The sequence below is a fragment of the Homalodisca vitripennis genome, chromosome 2 (genome assembly GCF_021130785.1).
Source record: "Homalodisca vitripennis isolate AUS2020 chromosome 2, UT_GWSS_2.1, whole genome shotgun sequence".
Classification (NCBI taxonomy): domain Eukaryota; kingdom Metazoa; phylum Arthropoda; class Insecta; order Hemiptera; family Cicadellidae; genus Homalodisca; species Homalodisca vitripennis.
Window position 1 is genome coordinate 111,313,402 of NC_060208.1, and position 24,322 is coordinate 111,337,723.

A 24,322-nucleotide genomic window follows, 5' to 3' on the forward strand; every position below is an offset into this window, starting at 1 on the left:
CTTGGTTTGGGAAAGTATGGGCAATATAGACAAAGTACTGTGATAAAGAAAGTTAAGCAATTTAGGTACACTGATATCAAATTTAATCAGTTTAAACTGTCAAAATAACTGCCAACAAGACATTACAGTGCAATACTTACATCTGAATTAGGTACAAAGATTTTAGATAAAAATATAAAGTAAATACATATTGATAAGTATCTTAGGAAAAATTTAATTACTTTGATAAAATTAGACAAGATCACACGGCTTTAAAAAAACATGATTAAATTAATAAATATTATAGTTTCACAATATGAAATAAGTTTGAAAAATAATTAAATATAAAGCATAAAAAATTAAAACAGGATTGTAGAAAGTTGATTATATTAGTAAGGATTGTGTATTATACTTTTGTGTGATAATTTAGAAATTTGTTTATCTAAGTGATTGATTTAATTTAGTTTATATATTTATCAAATGTTTTCTAAATTATTGTGATCTACAATGATAAGAGCATATAAGACTGCCACAAACTGCAATATCAACCAATGATTTTATATCCAGCTTTCAACATGAATAAATCTCAATTATCTCTGTTGATAAAATCCAAGAAATGATTATGGAGTAATTATTATCTACTGAAATAGATTCCACTGGAAAATGAATGTTTAGAAACTTACCATGTCACGTCTGGTTGAGGACATCCTTCCACCTCCACTCTAAGTTTTATTTCAGCTGATGCCATGCACGACACATCCGTCATCTTCGTCTTGAACTTTGGCGGAGCTGAAACATTTAATTTTTCCTAAATAATAGTTTATGTTGCCTTGAACAAAGTTACTAATACTTAAACAATACTGCTGTATTATGGGATACCATAATGGCACTTACGAAATTGATGCTTCAATAAAATTTTATTAATATATCTGGTCATCCAAGGAAATCTATTTGATTTTTTCCCTGATTCCATGATATGACAAAATTAGATTGCACATCAAGGTATGATTCTATCTTAGTGTGGTCAAAGCATTATTTCTCAACAGCACTTAAATATTTTTGTGGAAAAGGTGAAATATACCATTCTTACACCTGCAGCCACACCACAGTTTCTCTTTTCGTTAAAAAATATATGTAGAACCATTTGTATTAACAATAGAATAGATGTAAACAATTTGAATTGAACAAATTGAACACAAATTTATTGTGTGTGTTGTAGTGAAAAGTTTAATAGTTCATATTTTCCTCAACTACCTTGTCATGTGAAAGACAGAGAAAGACTAACGATGGCTTACAATTTCAGTGGAAGTCCTTTCTTAATTTACCTTTCACAGTGAGATGGACCACATCAGTGTCCTCCCCAAGATCGTTGACTGCTTGGATCTTGTAGTCTCCAGCATCTTCTGATTGGACATTCTTGATGACCAAGCTCATCGACTCCTCCTCATCATGCAAGAACTTGAATCTACCACCAGCCTCTATTTCCTTGCCGTCATGGGTCCTACACAACACAAAAAACACCTTCTAGAATATGTGTTATTTTGAGAATAACAGTGATTTGGCCAAAAATCTACCACAAAAGCCAGTCTAAAAACATACCATGGTCAATAAAAAATGTGTATTGATTTTTATCATTATTACAAAGGTATTTAAGATAGGTGACGTAAATATTTGAGATCAAGGTGCGATTTGAGGTGTCAGAACCTTACAGAGAAATTCTTTCATAGTTGGCTGGATGGTTTAATAAGTGTTTGTGCTAGGTTGTGTGTGTAATGTTTTGCCAAAGCTTGGATCGGTAACAAATTGCCTGTGGTAACTGGGAAGCATAGTGTTTTCCAGTTGAAAATCTTTTATATCCATCCATTCTTCTGTTGTAGGTGGAGTAATGAACTGGGTTGTGGTGTTGAGGTGGAATAGCGGAGAAGGTGGAAGGATTGACAGGCAATAAAATCAGGAAAACTCTCCTCTGAACTAAATCAAAAATGGGTTTCTGGCACTAATGGCTAAGGTAAACAGGTTCAAAAGGAACACCAAATTAGGAAAAGGACCAGGTTGGGAAAGCCGTGTATTCAAATTTTAGCTAATGAGAATTTCTCAACTTTGGACTCCTAACTATCAGAAGTGGATCATGATTGTTATGTAATTCAGCAATTACTTCCTGATTGAAGCTTGGTTTGTGCGCATACTTTTTATATTGAACTGATCGCTATAGGTATTTGAGTTTTTCAAAAATTGGAATTCATATTAGTTTTTACAGTTTGCCATTTAAAATGATTTTAATCAGATGGCATGGCACAATTATATTAGTATACTGAGAAAAATTGAGTTATCAATAAACATAAATTTAAGAGTACAAAATATGCAAGTGGCACTATGACTTTCCAACAAACAAATGTGATTTATTGGACAGTTATTCATCTGTTATTAATCCTCCAGCACACCTCCATTAACAAAATTATTACATGTCAAGTTATTAATTGGTAGTGGACTGAGCTGTGACAATTGCTGATTGATTTCACCCATGGTCAGCTAGAATAAGAGGTTGGGGAAATGTTAGCAGCTCAACCTCTTCTTCTTCTTTGCAAAAAATATTCTGCCTTTGCGTCAATTAGGCAATGAGGATGTACAAGTATAATGAGGTATTAATAGACCCTATTTACCCGATAGTTTAATTGAAATTTCGATCAATCAAGATGTTACTGAACTGAAGATATTACTTGTAATTTGAGCTGAAAATGTTAAACCAGAATTTTTAGAATGATCTTTGAAGTAGAATTCTATTAATTTTTGTCTGTACAATTTAATGTTTGAAACCAATGGAAAATCCCATTCTTATAGGAACTCTAGGAAGAAATGTACTACATCGAACTTTCTGTTTACACCAATATTCACTACTACTCACCACTTAACCTCAGGTTTGGGGAAACCTTCAACTTTGAGCTCAAGCATGGCCGTGCCACCAACACTGGTCTGCTGCTTCTTGACTTCTGTGGTCAGCTTAGGCTTCTGTGGTTCCCTCATCAGCTGGTTCACGCTGCCTACAAAACAGAGTTCATTTAAACTTGTTATTGGTGAAATACTTCACTGTGGGTTAGATGAGAAAAGAAGAATCAAACCAACAGGTTTTATATCTTTATACTATCTAAACTTGCAGTAATATCACATTTTAACAAGCCACCTGTACTTCTAAAATTTTTTTTATTGCGGAACAGGAAACATTAGGACTTTACTTCAAAGAATTTTTTTATTGACAGGTTATATTTTTAGAATTTAAGAGCTAAAAAATTAAAAGTTGCTAAAATGCTAGAATTAAAAGTAAACAAACATTTTGACTAGCTACTATTGTTATACGGCTAGACATTCACATATGGTTGTGATGAGAGACAAAAATTGCCCAGAATTTTTAGCTATAACATTCTTTATAATATATAAAAATTGGGGTTCACTGAAAAAGACATTTCTTTTCCTGCGGTTAGCAGCTATTATGATGCTTTGAGATGTTTGGTATTTTTTTCAATATTGTTTTCAAAAGCACCTCAAATCAATATCTTTATTGCTATAACACATAAAGATACAAGAAAACACTATAAATATATAATTCCTAGCACTAAAACTAGTAAAATATTACTCTCATTATATTAACATTGCTTGTTCAACCTGTGGGGGACTAATAATTCGCAGGTTTCATAGGATAACAGATTTTAATGAAAAGTCTTATTTTGTCGTTTAGATTACACCCTGAATACATCTAACATCAAATTATATCACTCAAAGCCCTCTACTGGTCAAAATACTGCTCCTGGCACTACTGTGCTTATTTAATTCAGCAACTCTACTGTGGGAGAATACACACTCGTGTTGAGTAGTTCTAATAAATAAATTCAAAGAGTATTTCTACATGATATATATAGTTGTAAGGCTCTCTGTAATGGGATAATATTTATAAAATTAGTACCCTACAGTTTTACATGAATGAAATTTTAATACATTTTGTTTCTATTAAAATACCATTAGAACATAAACAAAATGACAATTTTTTGTGTGTGTGTGTGTGTTATGGCACTCGGAACAAAGAAAATGTTCCTCCCAGCTTGTCTTCAAAAATATTAAAAAGGAGAAGGAAAATAATATTACACTTAAAGCAAGCTGTAAATTGTGAATTATAAGGAAATTGTACTGTCAACAGAACTGATAAAATAAGCATGAAAACCTTCAGAAGTGTCAGCACAAAAGCAGAGGACATTTACAGAATACAAGAGATGTTTTACTGCCAGTCGAGGAGGATCAAAGCACTTAGCCGGAAGAGAATTAAAGAACCTATAATATTAGCATTAAATTGGGAAAACACCTCAAGTGAGGCAGCAATGTTACAGTTACACAATGTAAGGTAAACCAACACAATTAATAAAAAACAATAGCATACCATTGGTTTCTATATTGGCATTTCCATCCATCTCCAAAAAGATTGGGAACGCAAAGGACACTATGAAACTGAGGGTTGGTTCTTGCTGATGAATGGAGGTGCAAGTCACACGACTGCGTACTCTCACATTTTGATAATCACTTGCCTCACTCAGCAAGTACAGGCCAGCTGGCGACAGATCGCGCCTGTTGATGAAATCTTGGACGCTCAGGTGATGAAATCGACAATGAAGCCAAATATTCAGTGGGTGGACAGCGTTATTATTGTCATGAATGGGACCTTTCACGTGATTTATGCTAGTATGTGTTTAGACTGCATGTCATTCAATCACCTTGATTCGATGCAATAATGAAAGTAGCAGAAAACCCAAACAAAGATTCAGAGATGATTGATACAATTGTAGGTATAGATTTTTGGAGTTAATAAGTCCTTTTCAAAACATATTTGATGCAAACAAGGAGAATGGGTATTAAGCTGCACACTGTTTAATTTGTGGCCAACAGTTATATTAAATTCTTTTCAGTTTTTGAATGCAAAACACACTATAGTGGATAGATAATATAGAATAAAAAATTACTTTATATAACAAAAATTCTACTCCATTTGGATATTATAATTTTATTGATAAAACATTAGTTTCATACGTTGAACGTTCCGAATTTAATAAAACTAATTGAATGAATGTGTTATCTCATAAGTAAGGTGGTTTAACAATAATGCATATGTGTTGTTATTTGTTATTTATAATACATAATATACTGTAAATGCCTACAAAGAAATTGTTACAATATATAAATACAGTATTGACATGTGAAATTAGTATAGTATTAAAAAGAATAAATTGCACGATGAGTTTGAACTAGTAGAAAGGGGTTTTGGATTACATTTTTTTGGCACTAAAAGGCAGCCTAACCACATTATTCTGAAGCCTCTTTGGATATGTATGTCAGATTTGGAAGCATTGTTTTCCTCGACCCAAGTGATTGCAGTGGCAAAAGCATTCAGAGCTTTATTGTTTTTTATGTGTGGAAACAGCTGCAGGACTTGCTTCCTACTCTGGTTAATGCTATGCAATAAATCTGCTGTGCTCTTGTTGTCTGTCATGTTCTTCATCTCCATCTAATCAGGTATCTACATCAGGTCTTATTGGTGCGGTATCATTGCTTGGTCTGAGAATTTAATCTGTCATCATATAAGATAGCTTTATACTGTATAATGTAAACTGACAATGAACAGTTGTAGCAGCATATGACACAAATATAACAGTTGATCCGCAGTCACCAGAGTGCCAGATGTGTCGGACTATAGAGACTGTATTGTACATATTACGATTTTGTTTTGTTGCAAAAGCTATTTCAATTTGGCCTTTCATTCCTGAACATGCAAAGCACTTTTCATCAAGATATTCACATGGTCTAACTATTTCCAGATACCTGAAATGTCAACAAAGAGAAAGGCAGAACGATGCTATCTTGCATGGTGAACAACATGAACTGTAATGGTGAGCAGTGATTCACCTACCTTGCACTGTGAGCTCAGCACTACATGATATCTTGCCAGAAGTTGTGGAAGCCACACAAGTGTACAAGCCTGCATCTTCAGGTGTTACATGCTGAAACACTAGAGCCAGAGAGTCCTCATCATCCTGCAAAACACAAACAATATATTTTGTTTATCTGTGATTTTGCTTAAATAACAAAAAATGAAAATCCCCTGAAATTAGAATGGGAACTATGCTATTCTTTCTTAAAATGTGTTTGAATTATATTTGAATTCGTATTCTCCCTTTACTGGATCAATTCCTAGATGATACATACTGGAAAAATTGGTAACAATTGACAGAATTAATAAAATATCTTTTTAGATACCTACTTTAAAAAAAAATGCCTCAACCCATTGTGGGTGATGAAACACCAGCTGCCAGAGTTGTTTACAGCGGTAGGCAGTCGGCCGCTCCGCTGCGGCGCGTACACAGTTTATTTGCGGTAATTTTAAATGCACTATTTTAACACATTATGTATTTTTATTTAATGCTATAAACATTTATTTATTTGGATAAGTACTGAAATAAAATAAATCTAGAATAAGATTCAGCTTATTCGTTAAAGGCTTTGCACAGCACGGGATTGTACACTAATATTCTTGGACAAAATCGAACTAATTCATCGTCAAACATTGTTGTTACCATATTCTCTGTAACTGCAACTTTCTAATAACAATGTGTCAAGTTCTGGAGAAAACAGATTACTATCATTCATATTATCGTTCATTTTAGAATTGACTAATATTGACCCATGAGTCTTTTGTGGTCTTAGACCAAATTCTACAGTACAGTATTTCTAAGTACTGTACAGAGCCTATAGAGTAGTGGTAACATACTCGCTCAGCTAGTAAGAGATAGTTTCAAGTCCCGGTGGAGAAAGTATTTTTTGTGAATCAATCTTTTGCTGTAATGTAACCTCATTATGCAGTTACATGCCCAACTTATACTCTTGTGTTTTTTAGAACTCTACTTTGGATGTGATATTATATATTGCGTAGTAGAGAAGCGTGTTATGTTACATTTGTGTCCTGCTTCCAATGTATGAAAACAATGTAATTTGTGTTAGTAAGTACAGTGATATTAAATTTTATACTTTTATTTTAATGTAAAAAACTGCTTATGTAAAAATATATATTACAAATAAATTGTTATTTAAAAATATACAACAAAACTATCAAAGTATAAAATTACATATTTCAGTTAACCTAGAAATTTCTACAACTGTGGTAGTTTAGCTCATAAAAACCTCAGGCTTTACAAAAGAATTTTGTTTTACAAAGATTTAATTAAAGTTATTAATCAATAATACAATAAGAGTCAATTTAAATAAAATAACATTTGTCATATCATAAATTAAATTATATAGTCAACACAAACATATAGGTACAGTTAGCATGTACATACTGTTTTGGTATTGTTGAAATAAATTTGTTTAGCAATATATATCTTTAAAAATTAAAGAATATTATAAACCTGTTTTACAGGCTAATCAAATATACTTCAATTATTATAATAAGATCAAAAGTAAATTTTAGACTAACTGTTTGATGAAAAGTTGCCTTTTTGCAATGTTTTATTAAATCTGTTCAGGGGGACTAAGAAGTGGAAAAATTGAAATACAAACAGGTTAAATAAGGAATGGCTCTGGTTTCAAATGATCTAATTATTGCCAGCACCATCTTTAAGAAATCTGCCAAGTCTGGTTGGCACAAAGCCATCTCCTCAGTACTTTGTACTACCATATTATTTTTTATGGTACTCATAACACACTTCCTCACAACTTTATCCTCTTCCCATCTTTTACAATTCTCTCTCATTTGCGCTCAGCTTAAGATTGAATAATACATTCCTATTGTATCTATTACAAGTTCTTTGGGGGGGAAGGACGATTTCAACCTTGTTCTTTCAGCAGTAATTTTTACGATCACACGCCCAGTGTTAAGACTCTTTCCTGTCAAAAAATCAACAGTTCTTATTGCCATAAAATCACAGATCATTGATAAAGTTTCATTACAGCTTTATTGATAGCCAAGTCAGTTGAAAATATAAACATGAGATATATAACACATAAAGAACACAGTCACCCCTTCTAAGGGTTGGAAATTTTCTTATAAAAAATAACCTCACCATACAAGAGAAAACACACCATTCTAAGCACAAAATGTTCTGTATGAATATTTTTGTACAGTTAATACTTTATGAGATATTGGTCGTTTTTAGCACAAAAATGCATGTTTTATAGCGATTGTTTGCAAATATCTCAAAAACTACAAGTTTTATTAAAAAAAATTGTAAGAAGTAAATGTTAAGACTGTTAAATAACAAAGAGGTTGCTTTTCGTTTTATTTTCTAGGTGATATATAAACCAAATTATAGCTCTTTGAAATTGAAGTCGATTTTCAAGATAGCTAAATCGAAACTTTCAATGTCATTTAGCGGAAAAAAACAGTAGCTTTTTCTCAAAAACACTTAGTCATTTGAAGTACTTGAATAGACCTTTACACAGAGAACAAGTAAAAGTCTTTAGCTGAAAAATTAATAAATTTACAATGAAAATAAAATTGTTTTCTTGATTTTTGAGAAAAGAATTGGTATTAAAATTTATTACTTGACAGCAAACATTAAAATTAAGCATAATTCATTACCAGTTTACTTTACTCATATGTCAAAAATAGGTTTTGGGAGTTTGGACAGATTTAGAAGCTTAATTTGAATAAAGTTAGTAGTTTAAAGGGAGCAGACCTCACTACCTGCCCATGTAAGCTTACGTACACTTTTCTCTGGAACCACTGCAGATAGAGATCTGTAATTTTTAACACTTATTTATATATTCATTAGCAAGACTTTATCCAGTGGGAATAATTTTTTCTTCGTCAGAGAAGAAATTAATTTCAAAATATGTTGAAACCCTTAAAAAATTATCCACAAAGGGTCATGAAACAAAAAGAATAAAGTATTTTTAAAAACCAACTAAGTGATTGTTCACAGTCTCTTCCTACATGCGTTTTATTTGTCAAGGTTCTAGCTGAAGTAGTTTTTGAGAAAAGTGTACCTAAATGTAAAAAACTACGTTTTTTAGAAAACATGAAATAAAAAAATTGCTAAGGTTAGATTAATAAAATTACAACTGACCATTTTAATAATGTCCAGTAGCATAAGAAGGATTGTCAGGATCTTCATCTTCTTGAAATTGGTCCTCATCCAAATATAATTTACGTGCAACTTTTCCAAAAATAAAATTTTAACACTATGTTTTAATAATAGATAGTATTTTTATAATGGGTAGTTCTTCTATAAGGGTTTTGAGAGAATTAAAAAGTTACAATATAATCATACAACAATGGAAAACTTTCGAAAAGTCAATTTATCATATGTATACAAGCAAAACGCTTCAGTATGTATCAATAAACATTTCTTACCTTCAATAAAATTTTAATTTTTTTATTATAAGGGGTGGTTTTTAAGGATTGCAACTGTTTAATGAGTGATATGTTTTTTGATAAATAACAAAAAAGATATAATATATTGTGAATGTACCAAAAGTTCATTTTAAGCTACTATAGACTTTTTCCCCTACCTTTTTGGGCATGGTCTGAATTTTACGAATAGTAAACAGAGGTTTACAGTGTTCTAGTGGCTGTGAGTTAGTAATGATTATTATCGAATTTTTTAAAGAATACCAATGTTATTGCAAACATAATTACAATCTAGAGATATTTCAGCCTTGCTCTGGAAAGCCTTCTGTAATGACAAGATGTTGACAAGCTGAAGTTAAACATCTCTTGAGAAAATATTTTTCCACAGCAATGAAGAAATATCTCAAAATTCAAAATACGTTAGGAATTGTTTTGAAATGTTGTAAACAGGCAAATTTATGAGACAGTACATTTTTATTCTACCTACAACATTAGTATATTTATAAAGCAGGAAAAAATTAAGATGTACCTTAAAAAGAACTTTAAACCGATCTTCAGGATCAAAAGGCTTTCCGTCTCTGAGCCACGTGAAGTTGGGCTGCTCGCCAGGCTTCAGTAAGTCAGCCTCTTCCAGACCTTCAAACAGCTTCTTGTCATCTGTTCGACATTTCCAGAGTTTAGATCAGTGTCAAATGTTATGGAGAGACTTAATAAATAGAAAATGGATTTTTATTCATGTAATAAGAAACAATAATATACGTAAAAACTGTTAAAAATAATTCAGAATAGGCTATACAAATTTATTTTGCCTGGGGCATTAGAAAAAACCATCCATAAAATTTGGAATGTTTTGTTTATATTCTATGGTGATTTGATATACATATAAACTCCAATTTGTAAACTTTCCTAAAGATTTCTTAACTTGAATAAAGCAAATGGAAAATAGTATTTATATTGCGAAACTATTAACTTATTTTTTGAAAATAAATCATTATAAAGTTCATAATGAATTCTATACAATTATTTAAATAGTCTGCTTTTAAAAATAATGTTTTATACGTAAATTATTTATAAAGTTACAATATGACATTTTATCAATCTAATCTGGTCAAAAAAAGTTTTGTTCATCCAGGGCTCAAACTTAATCCTATGTGCTAAGGGTAAAAATCAAGCTTTAAATATGTAAACCAGATTTATTCCTGAAATATTTAAATTTTAAAACTGAGAGAACGTAGCCATTTATATTACAAGTAACTTTTTACAACAAATTACTATAATCAAAACAGGAGTGACAGTAGGAATATCTGTTCGTAATCAGTGAACTTTATCAATAGAAAATTTCACTACAGGGTTAAGAGACTCACCGGTGACAGTAACATTACTGTCACATTCCACTTCGCCGTGGATATTGCTGGCAATGCACTTGTAATTTCCGGCATCCTCTTGCTGCACATCCGGAATGATCAACTCATAGAAGCCCTTGTCCGCATTGGTCTTGATGATTTCAACCCTCTCATTGGCTACTGTGATAAGCCTGTCATTCTTGTAGCTGAAATAGCAGAGGAAATCATTACATTGGTTTTAACCCAGAACATGGGTAAGGAAATGTGAAAACAAGGATGACTTAGACAAATATTTAAATTAAGAAGAGAATGTTAATTTTTCACATCTACTTATCATCTAGTTCTTAATATTCTTCTTATATGAGTTTAGAAAAATCATAAACTACTAATCACCCAACACCTAAAACTTCTTCAATGTTATATTAATTCCTGTTACGAACAATTCTACTGCATTAATAGTCTGTCATTGACTGCAACATTTGAGGTTGACTATATTACTAAAATAAATCTCTGATTGCCATTTCAAATTCTAGAGGGGTGAGATGAAAGCAAGAGAAGTAGGCTACATTTTCTGGAGGGAATGTTCTTGGGAGAAAACTACATGTCAGTACATACAGAATAGATGTTTTGTCCTTACCAAGTATGTCAACCCAGAAGATACTGAGTACATTATAACTCAGTATTTAACATTTATTAACAATCTCTGTTGATATTCCCAAAGATTTTAATATTCCTATCGTCAACCATCGCATTCTCAAAAAGGTTCCAAATTTTGTGTCTGTGCTAGACAGGTTCTAAATCCTCTTTGTAACTTAGAGCTTTTTCTCAACTTTCAAACTCATAGTGTACTGACTTTCTGCCTTATTATGGTTCTCACAGAGATATATGTCCCATGAGGTTTGGTGGAGATATGTGGATGATACCTATGTTGTTTTACTTCATGGAGACATTAAATTGTATGAGTTTTAGATCACATCAATAGTATTTCTCCTTCCATCTGTCTCAAATTAGAAGTGAAAATCAAAAATAAGCTTCCTTTTTTGGAGATATGTGCATTAAAAGATAGGGATGCCCTTAAGAGGACTACCGTTTTTCAAAAGAAAACACACAGGAAAATATTTAAACTATAAATCAAACCATAAAAATTCTGAGATAGAAGGAGTGGCCTACTTGTTATTTGATAGAGTAAAGAGCATATGCTCAGATAAAGATAGATAAAAAATAATTAAGAAAGTTGAATAAGATCTTACACATAATGAATATTCTCAGTAAGTAATAAACAAGTGCAAATGAAACAGAAGAATCATTACTGAGTCAGTACATCAGAACAGAAATAAATTTGTGTATATATCAATCCTTTATTTGCTGGAATGTCGGAGAAAATTAGAAGAATATATAGAAAAAACAACATTAGAACCATGTTACACTCAACAAACACTAAAAAAACACAGCACTCTTAGTAATCTGTTTAAACAATGTGGTAACAAACCGAAAAATGGCACAAAACATTCTAAAACTATGTTTACAGTATACAATGTAGTTGTAACAGGAAATACATAGGTGAGACTAAAAGACTATTAAATGTTAGGATAAAAGAACACAAAGAAAACACGAGAAAGGAGCTAACAGAAAAGTAAAATATTGTTGATTCAAAGATCATTATATGAATTGGGATAAAGCCAACATTATACATCGGAAACCTTATTTCTTTAAAAGGAAATGATTCGAGCTTCATATATTAAATTAACAGACCAACCAATCAGTCAACTAACACTCAATATTGGGCAGCTTTGGTTACCAATTTTGAAAAGTAATTAACAGTGAAACCTAAAGTATCAATAGATTAGAAATCTGTAATAAACCAATACCGAGTCACAGTATGGTTTTTAAAATCTCATCTCGAATGAACCAACAATAGAAAAATCCCACTCTCATTTCCTGTTTTGCCACCTATTTTTCTTGTTTTTGCTGTGACAATTACCATATTGACCTCTGGTCAGTTCTCAGTGGTTGGTTGTTCAGTGCAGACATATTGTGACCTGTATTCTTTTGTTCGGTTTTAATGGTTTTGTTTTTACTAAGAGCATATTTAAAAAATAGTGTATATGAAGTTGACTCACGACATGGTGGTTGTGATTCCTGATTTATGCGACTAAAAATGCTCTGTTATGATTTCATTCATTAACAGATTCACCACCAAACATCACAGTAGTATGTAATAGAACATCTGTTAAAATTAGCTTTTCATTCTGATCACTGTTTCAGCAATGTACAAAAAACTATCTTGACTTTTCTTCAGGGTGAATAATATAATTCTCTGTAATCATTCTGTTCTGTTCTCTTAAGACAAGAAGCTTAGAAATTACACCTAGTTCTATGAGGACCTTTGTGCTGCATCTGGAGTGACAGGATTTTCTGGATAGGTAAGGCTGGGGATAGCGGCCGCTGAAATCAATGAGGAAGATTTTAGGGCTCTAATCTCTAGTCATGTCCCCTTGGAAGAAGAACCAGCCTCTCCAGTCAAAGCAGGCAAGGAGTGGCACACCCTCATGTCTAGGCTAGCACAAACCTTTGACTCTTAGGTAACAAACTCCAACAGTCATCTCCTGCAGTAGACTAGACCTATCGAATTACCCTTGCACCCCAGAATCTCGACATTTGCGGTTAGTGATGTCTAGATTTAAGGTTTTGGTTTTTGCTGTGCCCACTGTGGGTTCAACTGGAAGGTATAAACTATCCAGAAGTGAACCCTCCTGGGTGCTCTGCATTCACTGGATATAGGATTAATTTGGAACATACTGTTTATTTTCTTCTAGTCAAATAAAGATTGTAAATGAAGGTTAGATAAGATTTATACCTTCTAAACTTTTTGCAATGAAACATTTATTTTACTTCAGCATAGTTTTAAGTTTTAACAATGCACATGTTCAAATTTGAATGTTTTCTATGTAATAAAGGTGAATATGACTATAAAATAAGATTTGATAAAAGACCCAGTTGCAGTGTTAGTGCACCACCAAAATATACAGTAGTTACAGTTTCTTAACGATTCAGCACAATTTTGACTTATTGTGCTTTAACCCACATACAAATTGTATTATTTAACACCAATAATTCCAAACTCTTCTTTAAGCTCTTTAACAGCCAAAAAACAAATTTTAAAGATGTCATACACACACCCAAAATGTTTGGCCATTAAAGATCACCGTAATACTCTACTGAAGTTTAATCATTCCTAAATAAAATACCTAGACTATTCTGTTATATGGGTTCCCTTATACTGATCACCCAAGCTGCCCATTATGAATATGCCAACTTCTCTATCATGCTTATCTCTACCAGTTCAATGCAACATCCTCTTGCTATAATTTCTACTCTGGGTTGTGATGTTTCCAGTTGGATCCTGTCAAGTTACAAATACCAGTTTGTGCGGCAAATACTTGGCAAAGTAAAAGATGTTGATAGTCTATAGAACTTGTTGTTGACTGCCAGGTGGTTTGTTTGGCAGACCTAGTTGGCGGTGCAAGGAACATTTGTTGTTAGTCCACTGGCCTGCTGACCTATTCCAATCCCAGATGTCCCATCACAAATTTTGTTTATTTACCAAAGTGTTCAATGGCTGAATTTACTATTGCACAAGTTGCACAAGACAGGCAAAGTATAATCCAAACTCAGTGTACTTGGGGCTGTTTTCAGACACAAGTAAGCATCACTATATTCCCCAACGAAATTTTAGTTATGCGTTCCAGCAGCAACAATGATCTAAACAAGTGATGTGAAACCAAGAAGACAGCAATTACAGTAACCAAATCAAAAATCAGTGAACCCTACTCACAACTTGACGTCGGGCTTAGGGTCCCCTCTGACCTTGATGAGGAACCGCAGGTAGGTGTTCTCCAGCAGCTCTGTGTCATGGAGGCTGATAGTGAAGTACGGCTCCTTTCTGCCTTCGTTCTTCTCCTGCTTTAACACTGTAACCAAACACAACTTATATCACAGTCTATTTTAACTAAGAATCCTTTTCAAGCGTGTGAATTCAATTAGTTTCACTTCATTTACAAATTTGATTAATTTTGTATCATTTGATTTTTGTTGCGTCACCTGACTTCAATAATTTACTGCAATGTAAGTGTTATATTAGATGATCAATACAATCTACTTATATTTAATATAGGCAACAACTGTTGAGAATAATATAAATTATAAAAGGATGCTCTTAACTTTCTAAGTGACGTTAGAGTTTAATATATTCTAATATATAATAACTTACATAGATACTTGTAGGTTACATAAAAATTTAGATTTCAGCTTTTAATAAAATGTTGTTTTACAAAGGATGCAACAAATTTGAAATGTGCAGGGATTAACTCTGGATTTGTAAATAACAATTATTTATGTTTTTTTTTTAATTTACAACATGTAGGTACTATAGTTAATGTACAAATTATATATTTAAATATAAAAACAAATTTAACATTAAAAAATCATATGATTAAAAATTTTCATATACAAAGTTTTAATTAATTTTTATTGAAATCAAAAAACTTAAATTAGTTATTAATAAACTTAATTAGTATTTTTTGAGTAATTTATACTTGAAAATATTACTGAAAGACTTAGAGGTGTGTGATTGCAACTAGAACTACCTCGTCGTAATGCTCCATGATAAAAAAAAAACAGTTATAGAACCGCAATAATTAAAAAGTTCCATTGGAACTGTTGTGACGACACGATTGTTGCAACGCATATTAAAAGTTCCACTGGAGCTGTTGCTATTAATTTACTTCGATTCAGCTCCTTTTTTATCCTTTACAATGTTTACAGCTTATATTTATCAATCATTTTAATCCCTAGTTTTAAAAAATTAATATTTTTGACGTTTATGTTACTACCAACATTTACATACATTACCTTTATAACATTACCATTTACATTAATATCTTAATGATCAAACTGTACATTGATATTTTTGATATACCATACTAGATGCATTTTGTAATACTGAGCCCAAACAATACTAAATAAATGTTGTAATAAAAATATTTTAATTTCATATGTTTGTAAAATTTGTTAGAATTTCAACAGCTTTTAATTAATTGGTGCATCTTTTAATCATGTCTTCTAACCATGTTACTATTAAACAAATCCGATATACGAAAAGGAATGTAACAAAGTGAATATGGCATTTTGCTGCAAAGGAACTGTCAGCCATAATCACTCCACGGCTGTCACGAACTTGTTGCAACAGTTCCATGTTTGGCACATCTTCAGAAATAATACCTAGGAAATAAATAACCTTCATGTTGTCTTGGTCATTTTCTACTTTTTTAAATTCTCTATTAAATAATAAAAAAAAACATTTCTAACTTTTGAATATAATACTAAAAATAACAAATTTACTATATATGTTATATTAAATATTTACAAAACTTCACTGAACTGAACATAGAAAGAGTTTCTGGAGAAGTTAATGCATGAAAAATACGATCAAACATGGAGGTTGTGAAACACCAGACTGGTCCAAAGATCTCAACTCAGACCGTTTAAAATATAGGGTTGACCGTTTCTAGGTCCCAGAGACTCATGAAATATGCCTGGATTCATTCAGGGCTATCAACACCAGGAAAGAACTTTTTAAAGAAAAAGACAACAACCCAGAGCTGGAGGGGTTAATTTCATAATGTGGCCTCTCTAGGGTTAATAACATATATTGATTTCTGTATCCCGTCAGTTAAGTCAAACTGACATGAATATTATAAACTGTTTAGGACAATTTTATTTAGTTTTTTAATCCACGCTAATACTTATACTTCTACACCAGTTTCATTTTTTAACTTGCAAACCAATACATAATATCTCCCTCAAAAGGAACAAAGAAATAAACTCAGAGATAGTGATAAAAGATTCGACAAGCCCTCATTACAGCTGATAACAGTAAAACGTGAAATAGAACATCTATGGGGTCTGAAATGTTGTGTGCATGAATATACCTATTTCACTCAGTCGTTTAACTCTTCATGAGAATAGGTTGGCACAGCACATTTTAGGCGTGTGAGAGACAGACTGCCACATGTCCACAGGTTTGCATTGTATAAAAGGATTCCATTTAATACAAACAAAATCGATTCATATTTAGTTGTACGGCAGAATAAATATTCCTCTTATTGAGTAAATAAAGAAAGTTATGCAAGGTTCTCATTAAAAAACTGTAATCCTAAATAAAGACATGGAAATCTAGTGTGAATGTTTCTTTAGGGAATTAAGTATTTTAAATGAAAATTTAAACTGTGTTTTATAATCTTGAAAGCAATTGCAGCATTCAGCGTTTCTTAGTTAAATATGTCTTCCTGTAATTTTTAAAATAGACTTAAAAAAATTAAATTTCTAGAATATGAAACTTTCATTTAGAATATGTAGAAAGATAACAATGATAATGTCATACCAGTTTGCACTAAATGTTTGGATTTTTATTCTTTGCCAAGAATTCACAAAGGTGTGGGGGTTATAATTTGAAAATATTTATTTAGAGATGTCCTCTGAAAATGTTGAATACACAAAACAGAATGTCTAATGAATTTAGAAATATTTGTCTCTTTACCATAATGCCAAAATCATGCAAAGTTAAATATTTTTCACAAAATACAATGAGTAGTACAGTAAACTTACATTAATCCGGCATGGTTGAAATTTGAGACATGCCGAATTACTGGATACATATATATGAGAAGTAATATAGACATAATAAATAAACAAAAAATCACAGTAAAAATGTTTTTAATATTAAAATATAACCTTAAGGTAGTCCTCGTAATTTTTGGATTTATGATAATTATTTTCAAAAAGGTCTTTTTTCAGTGCATAGTCTACACATCACAACAATTGGCCGGAACACGATCAAGGTCAAGGACGCATTAATCCCAGTTGATCATAGCCCCGGTTTCTCAAACTTATTTACTATGTCAAGCTTTTGGGTTAAAGTAAGAGTCAAGTGTTTTATTTTTGAAGACACATTAATTTAGGACCCATGTCACCAGTTAATCACAATAGAAACCGCCACAAGCTTTAAAGACCACTATAACTGTATTGCAAAAGTATATTAAAAAGTTATTACTGTACGCTAAAACTAAAGAGCAGACTGAGAGAATGACAACAAAGTGCAAATGTATAACAAGATGTATAACAATGGCAACTGGTTACAGGCTGACGGCCATAGTCAGTCATGTGACTCAAGTCTAAACGATATCACCCGAAGTTGGCCGAATATGACGCCTAGCCTCTTCTCCACCCCCACATAAATGCTGAGTCCACCACGAACAGAAAAACAACATTATTGCATGTAAATGATTGATTGGAATTTTACTGTATTAGTCTTTCACAATGATCTATAATTGTATTAGTCTGTCACAATGATCTATAATTGTCATTGTTTATTATTTTTGATACATGGATTGTAATTTACACTGTATTGAAATTCTAACAAACCAAGTTCAAGACAAAATTTGTGTCTACATTAAAATACTACCAAAAAAGTCACAACAATAAATGAATAACAAAATTATACAAAGGAAATGTATCATTATATGTATTTAGTATATGTATGTAAGCACATTAAAACTCTGATGCTAAACGAGTTAGCAAATTTATCTGTGTACACCAACAGACAATATAAAGTGTATTACCTTCCAAACATCAAGTGGTCTTGTGGTCTACAGTTGGTATTAGAGAAAATGAAGACATTTCTCACAAGTGCTGATATGAGGGTGGAACAATTAGTGGATTAAATGTTGTAGCAAATAATTGTCTGTTGCGCCAACTATCACTGCTGAAAATGCATTAGCACCAGACCAGAATACTCAACACAAAAAGTACTCACATTCCTCAACAAGCAGGTGGGCAGTACAAGATGCCACAGCACCATTAGCTTCTGCACGAGCAGTGTATGACGCCGTGTCACTCTCATGGCATCCCTTGATCTCCAGACGATGCTTGGTATCATCCTTGGTCACCGCTCGGATTCTGTCCGCCAACTTATCCTCCAGTGGCTTATTGTCTTTCAGCCAAATGACCTTGGCACGATCTTCCAGTTCGCACTCAAATACAGCATTACCACCGGCTATCACATGATAAATAAAAAATTAGTGTTACATTAATGTTGAAATGTCCAACTAAATTTTAAATAAATTTTAAAATATATACTTTAAAACTATTTTTTATAGTTTTACAATGCCTGAGACCTCTTGAGACAAAACAATTTTATTGGGATGTCAATTTGTATTAATGTGGGTAAGTGTCAGCCATGATTGAATAAACACATTGATTGTGGCCAAATCAATGTATGCAGATTTAGCTAGTAAGTAATCAAATATGTATTCAAATTTTTTAATTTTAATTTTATACTTTTCATTATTTATATTTTTAAAATAATATTTCAGACAAATAGCAAATATTTTTAAACAATCGCATTAACAATGAGATATTTATTGCAAAGTTGAATCTTTACTGAATGCCATTAATTTGTATTTCTCAAAAAACTATGCTTAGTTTATAATTTTTTGCACTTTAGTTTTTATTAAATTCAACTGGAACTGTGATACTGTACAAATGATCTCATTTAGATGAAATTCTATGTTGTCAAATAGCAAGTTACATAATAAATCATAATGTGAGCAAGTAAACTCTACAATGTTCTACGTATAAACATTACGGTAAATGTCACATTTTTTATTTTTAAAACAGCAGCGATTTCAATTCAATTTTCACAATCACAGCCCATTACTAGAAAATTGTATAAACCAAATCTTCATAAAAATTCAGTGTACTAATTTAATTTAAGTAAATATCCATTGAATCTATGGCACAGGCAGTACTCTGATGTCTCCATCTAAAACTTTTCAGAACTCTAGTAACGCAGTGAAGCTGGTATATAAAGAGACAAAGATTGTACCATTAGCCAAATGTTTTTTTAGTGAATGCAATAATATAAAATGCTTTTGAAATGATTTCTCTATAGCTTTTAGAAACAGCATTATTGTCTTACACAATTATTTGTAATAAATGGCAACTACACTACAGTTCAACCCTTTCTTCTTGAACGATTCTTTTATCTAATATAAATTACTATCAGAGATGAATTTAAGTTTAAAATTTAAAATATGCGACACACAGATTATGTATTATCAATATTAGCTGGACTATTTTTTTCTTTTCTTTTAGGAATAGGACCAACCATTGAGGCTTACACTATTAAAAATATTATTCCCAAATACAATATTTTATTTTACCGTACTAAACAATAATACTACACAAATTTAATTGAAATAAATGTTATGAATAATTCAAAATTTTTTTATAAATCATTACAAATTAATAATTTTTTATTGTGAACACTGATAATAATGCATTTTTGCCTAATATTTTTAATTATTTAAGTATTCCTCAGCTAATGGTTACTTTGACTGCATTTAACAAAAGAATTAAGGATTATATACTTATATTTAAAAGTTTCAAACTTTAATAGTTTATTATGCTGAAAACTGATAATTATATTAATATTAATTTAACATTTAAATGAATACAATATGGCTGTAAAATTTAGATTTTGTAATTTTAAAAGCCTATAAACTGGATGATTATAAAAAAACTATTCAATTTATTTGGCAGTTCAAGCAAAGTTTAAAAACTACATTAGCATACAACAAAAGTTACTTACTAAAATGATTAAAGTAAAAGTTAATTTTTTTTATATTGTTATAAAAACTAGTTTACACTTAGTTTTAAATTTAGTTTAAAAAATGGATTTGTATTAAAGAAATTAAAATGAGAGTAGTTTTGACACACTAAAAAGCTTACTTTTAAATTATTACTGAAAAAGAGATCTGAGTATGAAAATGAATTATAATTATAAGATAAAGTATAGTATAGAAGTTTAGAAAAATAAAATTTTCCAACAGAGTCTAAACTACAAACAGGACATGAAAATCAGTTATAGTACCAATGTAATTACTTACGACTCTAAGGTTGCTTTCTACTAAAAAAACTATAATCTGATATATTATTTAAAGCATTTTACAGGACAAAAAAAACAGATAGTGAAGACTCTTCTGCTCTAAAAAATGTAAAAATATTCTATATGTAAAAATAATACACAGTATATAAAAATGAGTCACATTAGTTGTTGGTTACATAGACAGCATTGCACAGACACTAAGTGTGAAAAAGTAAAACAACAAAACAACATGAAAAGCACATATGAACACTAGAGAAAACAGTAAAAGATCAAAAGAAATTGAGGTGGAATGTGTTTGTAATATTACGTGTAACACAAAGTAACGTACATGTCTCAGTATCCTGGTCCGAGACACCTGGGTAAACACAATTAACATATTACACATACATTGGAAGATGTTATCATCCCATTAACACTTTGAGGATTAGCGTTATTTTAAAAGAGATTATAATTGTGACTATTTGTAAGAAGTTTTAAATTATATTATTGTGCTCTGAATTTATGGTTTGATACAATTCACAAAGTTCCTATTGTAGAAAGTCCATCATTAAAAAAAAAAAATTGTAAAAAGGAAAACATGAAGTAATTGTACATAAGTGATTTATAGTAAACAACCTTTTAATCCTTTGGACTCCAGACTAAATATTGATACTGATGGTAAAAACACACCAACTCATTTCGTCTTAATAAGTGAAAAAACTCTGGTATTAAAATGAACATTTTGAATAGTATTGAAAAACACTAGGAACTTGGCTGCTTAATACGTTTGTTTTTGTCTTGGTGAGTGAAATTTACAATTGCAAGTTCAGCAAGAAACATTATGTTACAAGTAATTATTACAAATGTACAAGGCAAAAACTTAAAAACATTAAATTTTAGACACAAAAAAAAGAAAAGAATTATTTGTCATCACTTGAATTCTCTAAAAATGTTGTTTTCTATGTACAACAAAAATATTAGGCCTATTACTACAATTATAACTAAGTTTTATCACTGTGATGTGTAACCTACTCTACTTAAGAAACATTGGTTACAAATTAAGAAACAAATAATATACTAATTGGCAAATACAAAATTTTAATTTTATACATATACATAAAGGTAAATATAATTTAAAACATAAACATATTTTTTAACATAACGCAAGAAACATAAGATAGTTAAGCCTATAAAACATTGGCTCAAACGTTTTGAATTTTCTCCACTGTATATTCGAGCATACGTATACAATAAAATTCCTGCAGGAAAAGAATGATCAAATCTGTTACAAATTTAGAATAAAATTTCGGAAATGGCTTTAGAGGAAAGCATTTTATTCTATTAAAGAATATAGTATATAAATGGCTGTAAATTTCCGTTTTTTAGTTCCAAGACAAAATAATTTAGAGTTAGATTTAATAATTGACACAACTATGTAAATTGTAATAAAAGACCTTGATTAACAAGTCACCAGTCATGTACATGATATGTGGTGCTTAAAAAACAATTTTCTTTAGCAACAATATATCATCACAAAAAGTCCAAAGGATTAAAATGATTTATAAATGTTATAAGCTATTTATGATTATAAGAAGTTTGATTTGATATCCTCAAAGAGTTAATTAAACACAATTAATAAGAATCTAGCACATTTTATTAATCACTTAACTTGTGTTTGTTGTTTGTATTTGTTTGATGTTGAAATTAAAGTACATTATTTAAGTGATTTTAATGGAATTTTTTTATTTTTTTAACTCTAAAACAAATTTACAGATAATTTTCAAATGCACTAAAACATTTTGATTATTTACTTAACACACTTTTGTTCATTGTACAATCGCCCAAAGAAAGAAGCAAATTTAATAAATTTATTTGAAGAAGTTTTAATGTAATTATGTAACATTTTAAGGCTAATACAAATGTTACATAATTTGTAATGTTAAATACTAGGGGGTGATTCAGATGTAATGAGTTATCTTTTCATTAACTCCAATAAAATATTTCTTAGAAACCACCATTCAGAGCCTACTTTACTGCTGACTACATTTGTTTGAACTCCACAACAGCAATGAAACTTTTCATGCCCTTACAAGGTTATAGAATCATATAAGAGGTTTAATTTTAAAATGTGCTTGATAAAAACACATAAATAAATAAATGAATAAATTCATTATACTGTTTTATATGTCACTTATATACCTGTGGATATGACTAAGTTCATCATACATGGATTGAAGATATAATAATATGTTTCTCATTGTGTACCATAATGAATAATCTGGAATTATAATTGGTTATGCCCAAGATCATATACTGATAGGTCACAACAGGTTCACATTAATTATTGCTAAATTCTATCAATTTAAATGTACTGCTCAGTAAACAGTCTGTCCAGATATATCCTATATGGATATTTGGACCCCACAATGATTAATATAGTGCTTAACAGAATATTGTTGTCTGAATCAAAGAGTGCATCCAAATCTAATGGTTTACAGTGCACTTTCCCAGGATTTGTTACTGTTGTCAAAACAACTGCTTTTCTTATGCAAAATTAAATGCAAATTAAATATTTTTTTCCCTGTTAAAAACAATTTATTTGAATTCATAGTTTTATTGCATTACAATAAACAGAAGGTAAATCTTCATTTTTGTACAATAGGACCAAATATAAATATAGACTAAACATAAACTGAATAAAAAATATAAAAGAAGTTATTGTCTGCTTTAGCTTTAGTTGAAAGAATACCTGCAACCTATTTATGCCACAAAGCATTTCCAGAAAATTGTGAATTGTGATTTATTTACAGTAATAGAAGCAGTAGTAAAATATGTTATTTTTTGTTAGATGTATTTTGTTTAACACATTAATGTCAGGAAGAATTTTCCTCTCCACACTAAGCTTTCTTGCAAACATCTTAATTTTTTTAATAAAAGTAAAGGGTTTTTATAAAGGCCGACTTTATTACAGATACTCTTCTATTTTATCATGGTATATGATTTTGAATTATGTGATAGATCCAGTGGAGTAGCAGAGGAATGCAGTTATAAAAGAGAAATTGTAAAAACACAGTAGAAGAGAGGAACCCATCAATACAGATATTATTTTCTAGCTCAAATGACTCATACAGGTTTAATTTGAATTTATTTCAAAAACTCCTAGAATATTCTAGAAGTGAAAAGTAGATGGTTTTGTCTGTGACAGTTTTCTAAAAACCACCCCTTTGGATTTTTCAAATAGGAGCAATGCTCAAATAAAACGGTAGATAATTAAGGGGTTCATACACATCTCCTAATTGTACATGAAACATCATACAGTGCAAAATTTGTACATTTTCATATTATTTTCCATGGTTAGTAATGGTGGTAATTCTCAGCCAAAGAAGTTAAATAGAATTTCCAACAATTATTGTTTATTTTAACCCGTGAACTGTTTCCTTGTTTGATAACATCTAACATTAATACTTGTTCTGCAGAAATCCTGTTTATTCTTCGTAGTACCTCCTGTAAGTACTTTGAGGACAATATGACATGCACGTTCATCATTGTTAGGATGTCATGTTGAAGTTCTGGTAAGGGCTGAGAGGAATGTGTGCAATGGATAATTGTTTCCATCTATGAACAGAACCTATT

At 30.9% G+C, this 24,322-nt stretch overlaps 1 protein-coding gene across 4 annotated transcripts in view; it reads right to left on the reverse strand.

Moving 5' to 3' along the window:
• The window catches only part of LOC124354603 (obscurin-like), a 31,337-nt gene that overhangs the window by 3,797 nt on the left and 3,218 nt on the right, over positions 1 to 24,322 (reverse strand). For 2 of the 4 annotated variants that reach the window (XM_046805191.1, XM_046805192.1), the window contains exons 3-11: positions 21,039 to 21,065; positions 18,578 to 18,817; positions 14,540 to 14,675; positions 10,726 to 10,910; positions 9,891 to 10,018; positions 5,924 to 6,047; positions 2,882 to 3,017; positions 1,305 to 1,480; positions 663 to 768 (exon numbers count right to left, since the gene is read on the reverse strand). In XM_046805191.1, the coding sequence (XP_046661147.1) occupies positions 663 to 768; positions 1,305 to 1,480; positions 2,882 to 3,017; positions 5,924 to 6,047; positions 9,891 to 10,018; positions 10,726 to 10,910; positions 14,540 to 14,675; positions 18,578 to 18,817; positions 21,039 to 21,065 (1,258 nt within the window). The remainder of the gene's footprint in view (positions 1 to 662; positions 769 to 1,304; positions 1,481 to 2,881; positions 3,018 to 5,923; positions 6,048 to 9,890; positions 10,019 to 10,725; positions 10,911 to 14,539; positions 14,676 to 18,577; positions 18,818 to 21,038; positions 21,066 to 24,322) is intronic. The other 2 variants (XM_046805193.1, XM_046805194.1) reach the window with 1 other exon arrangement.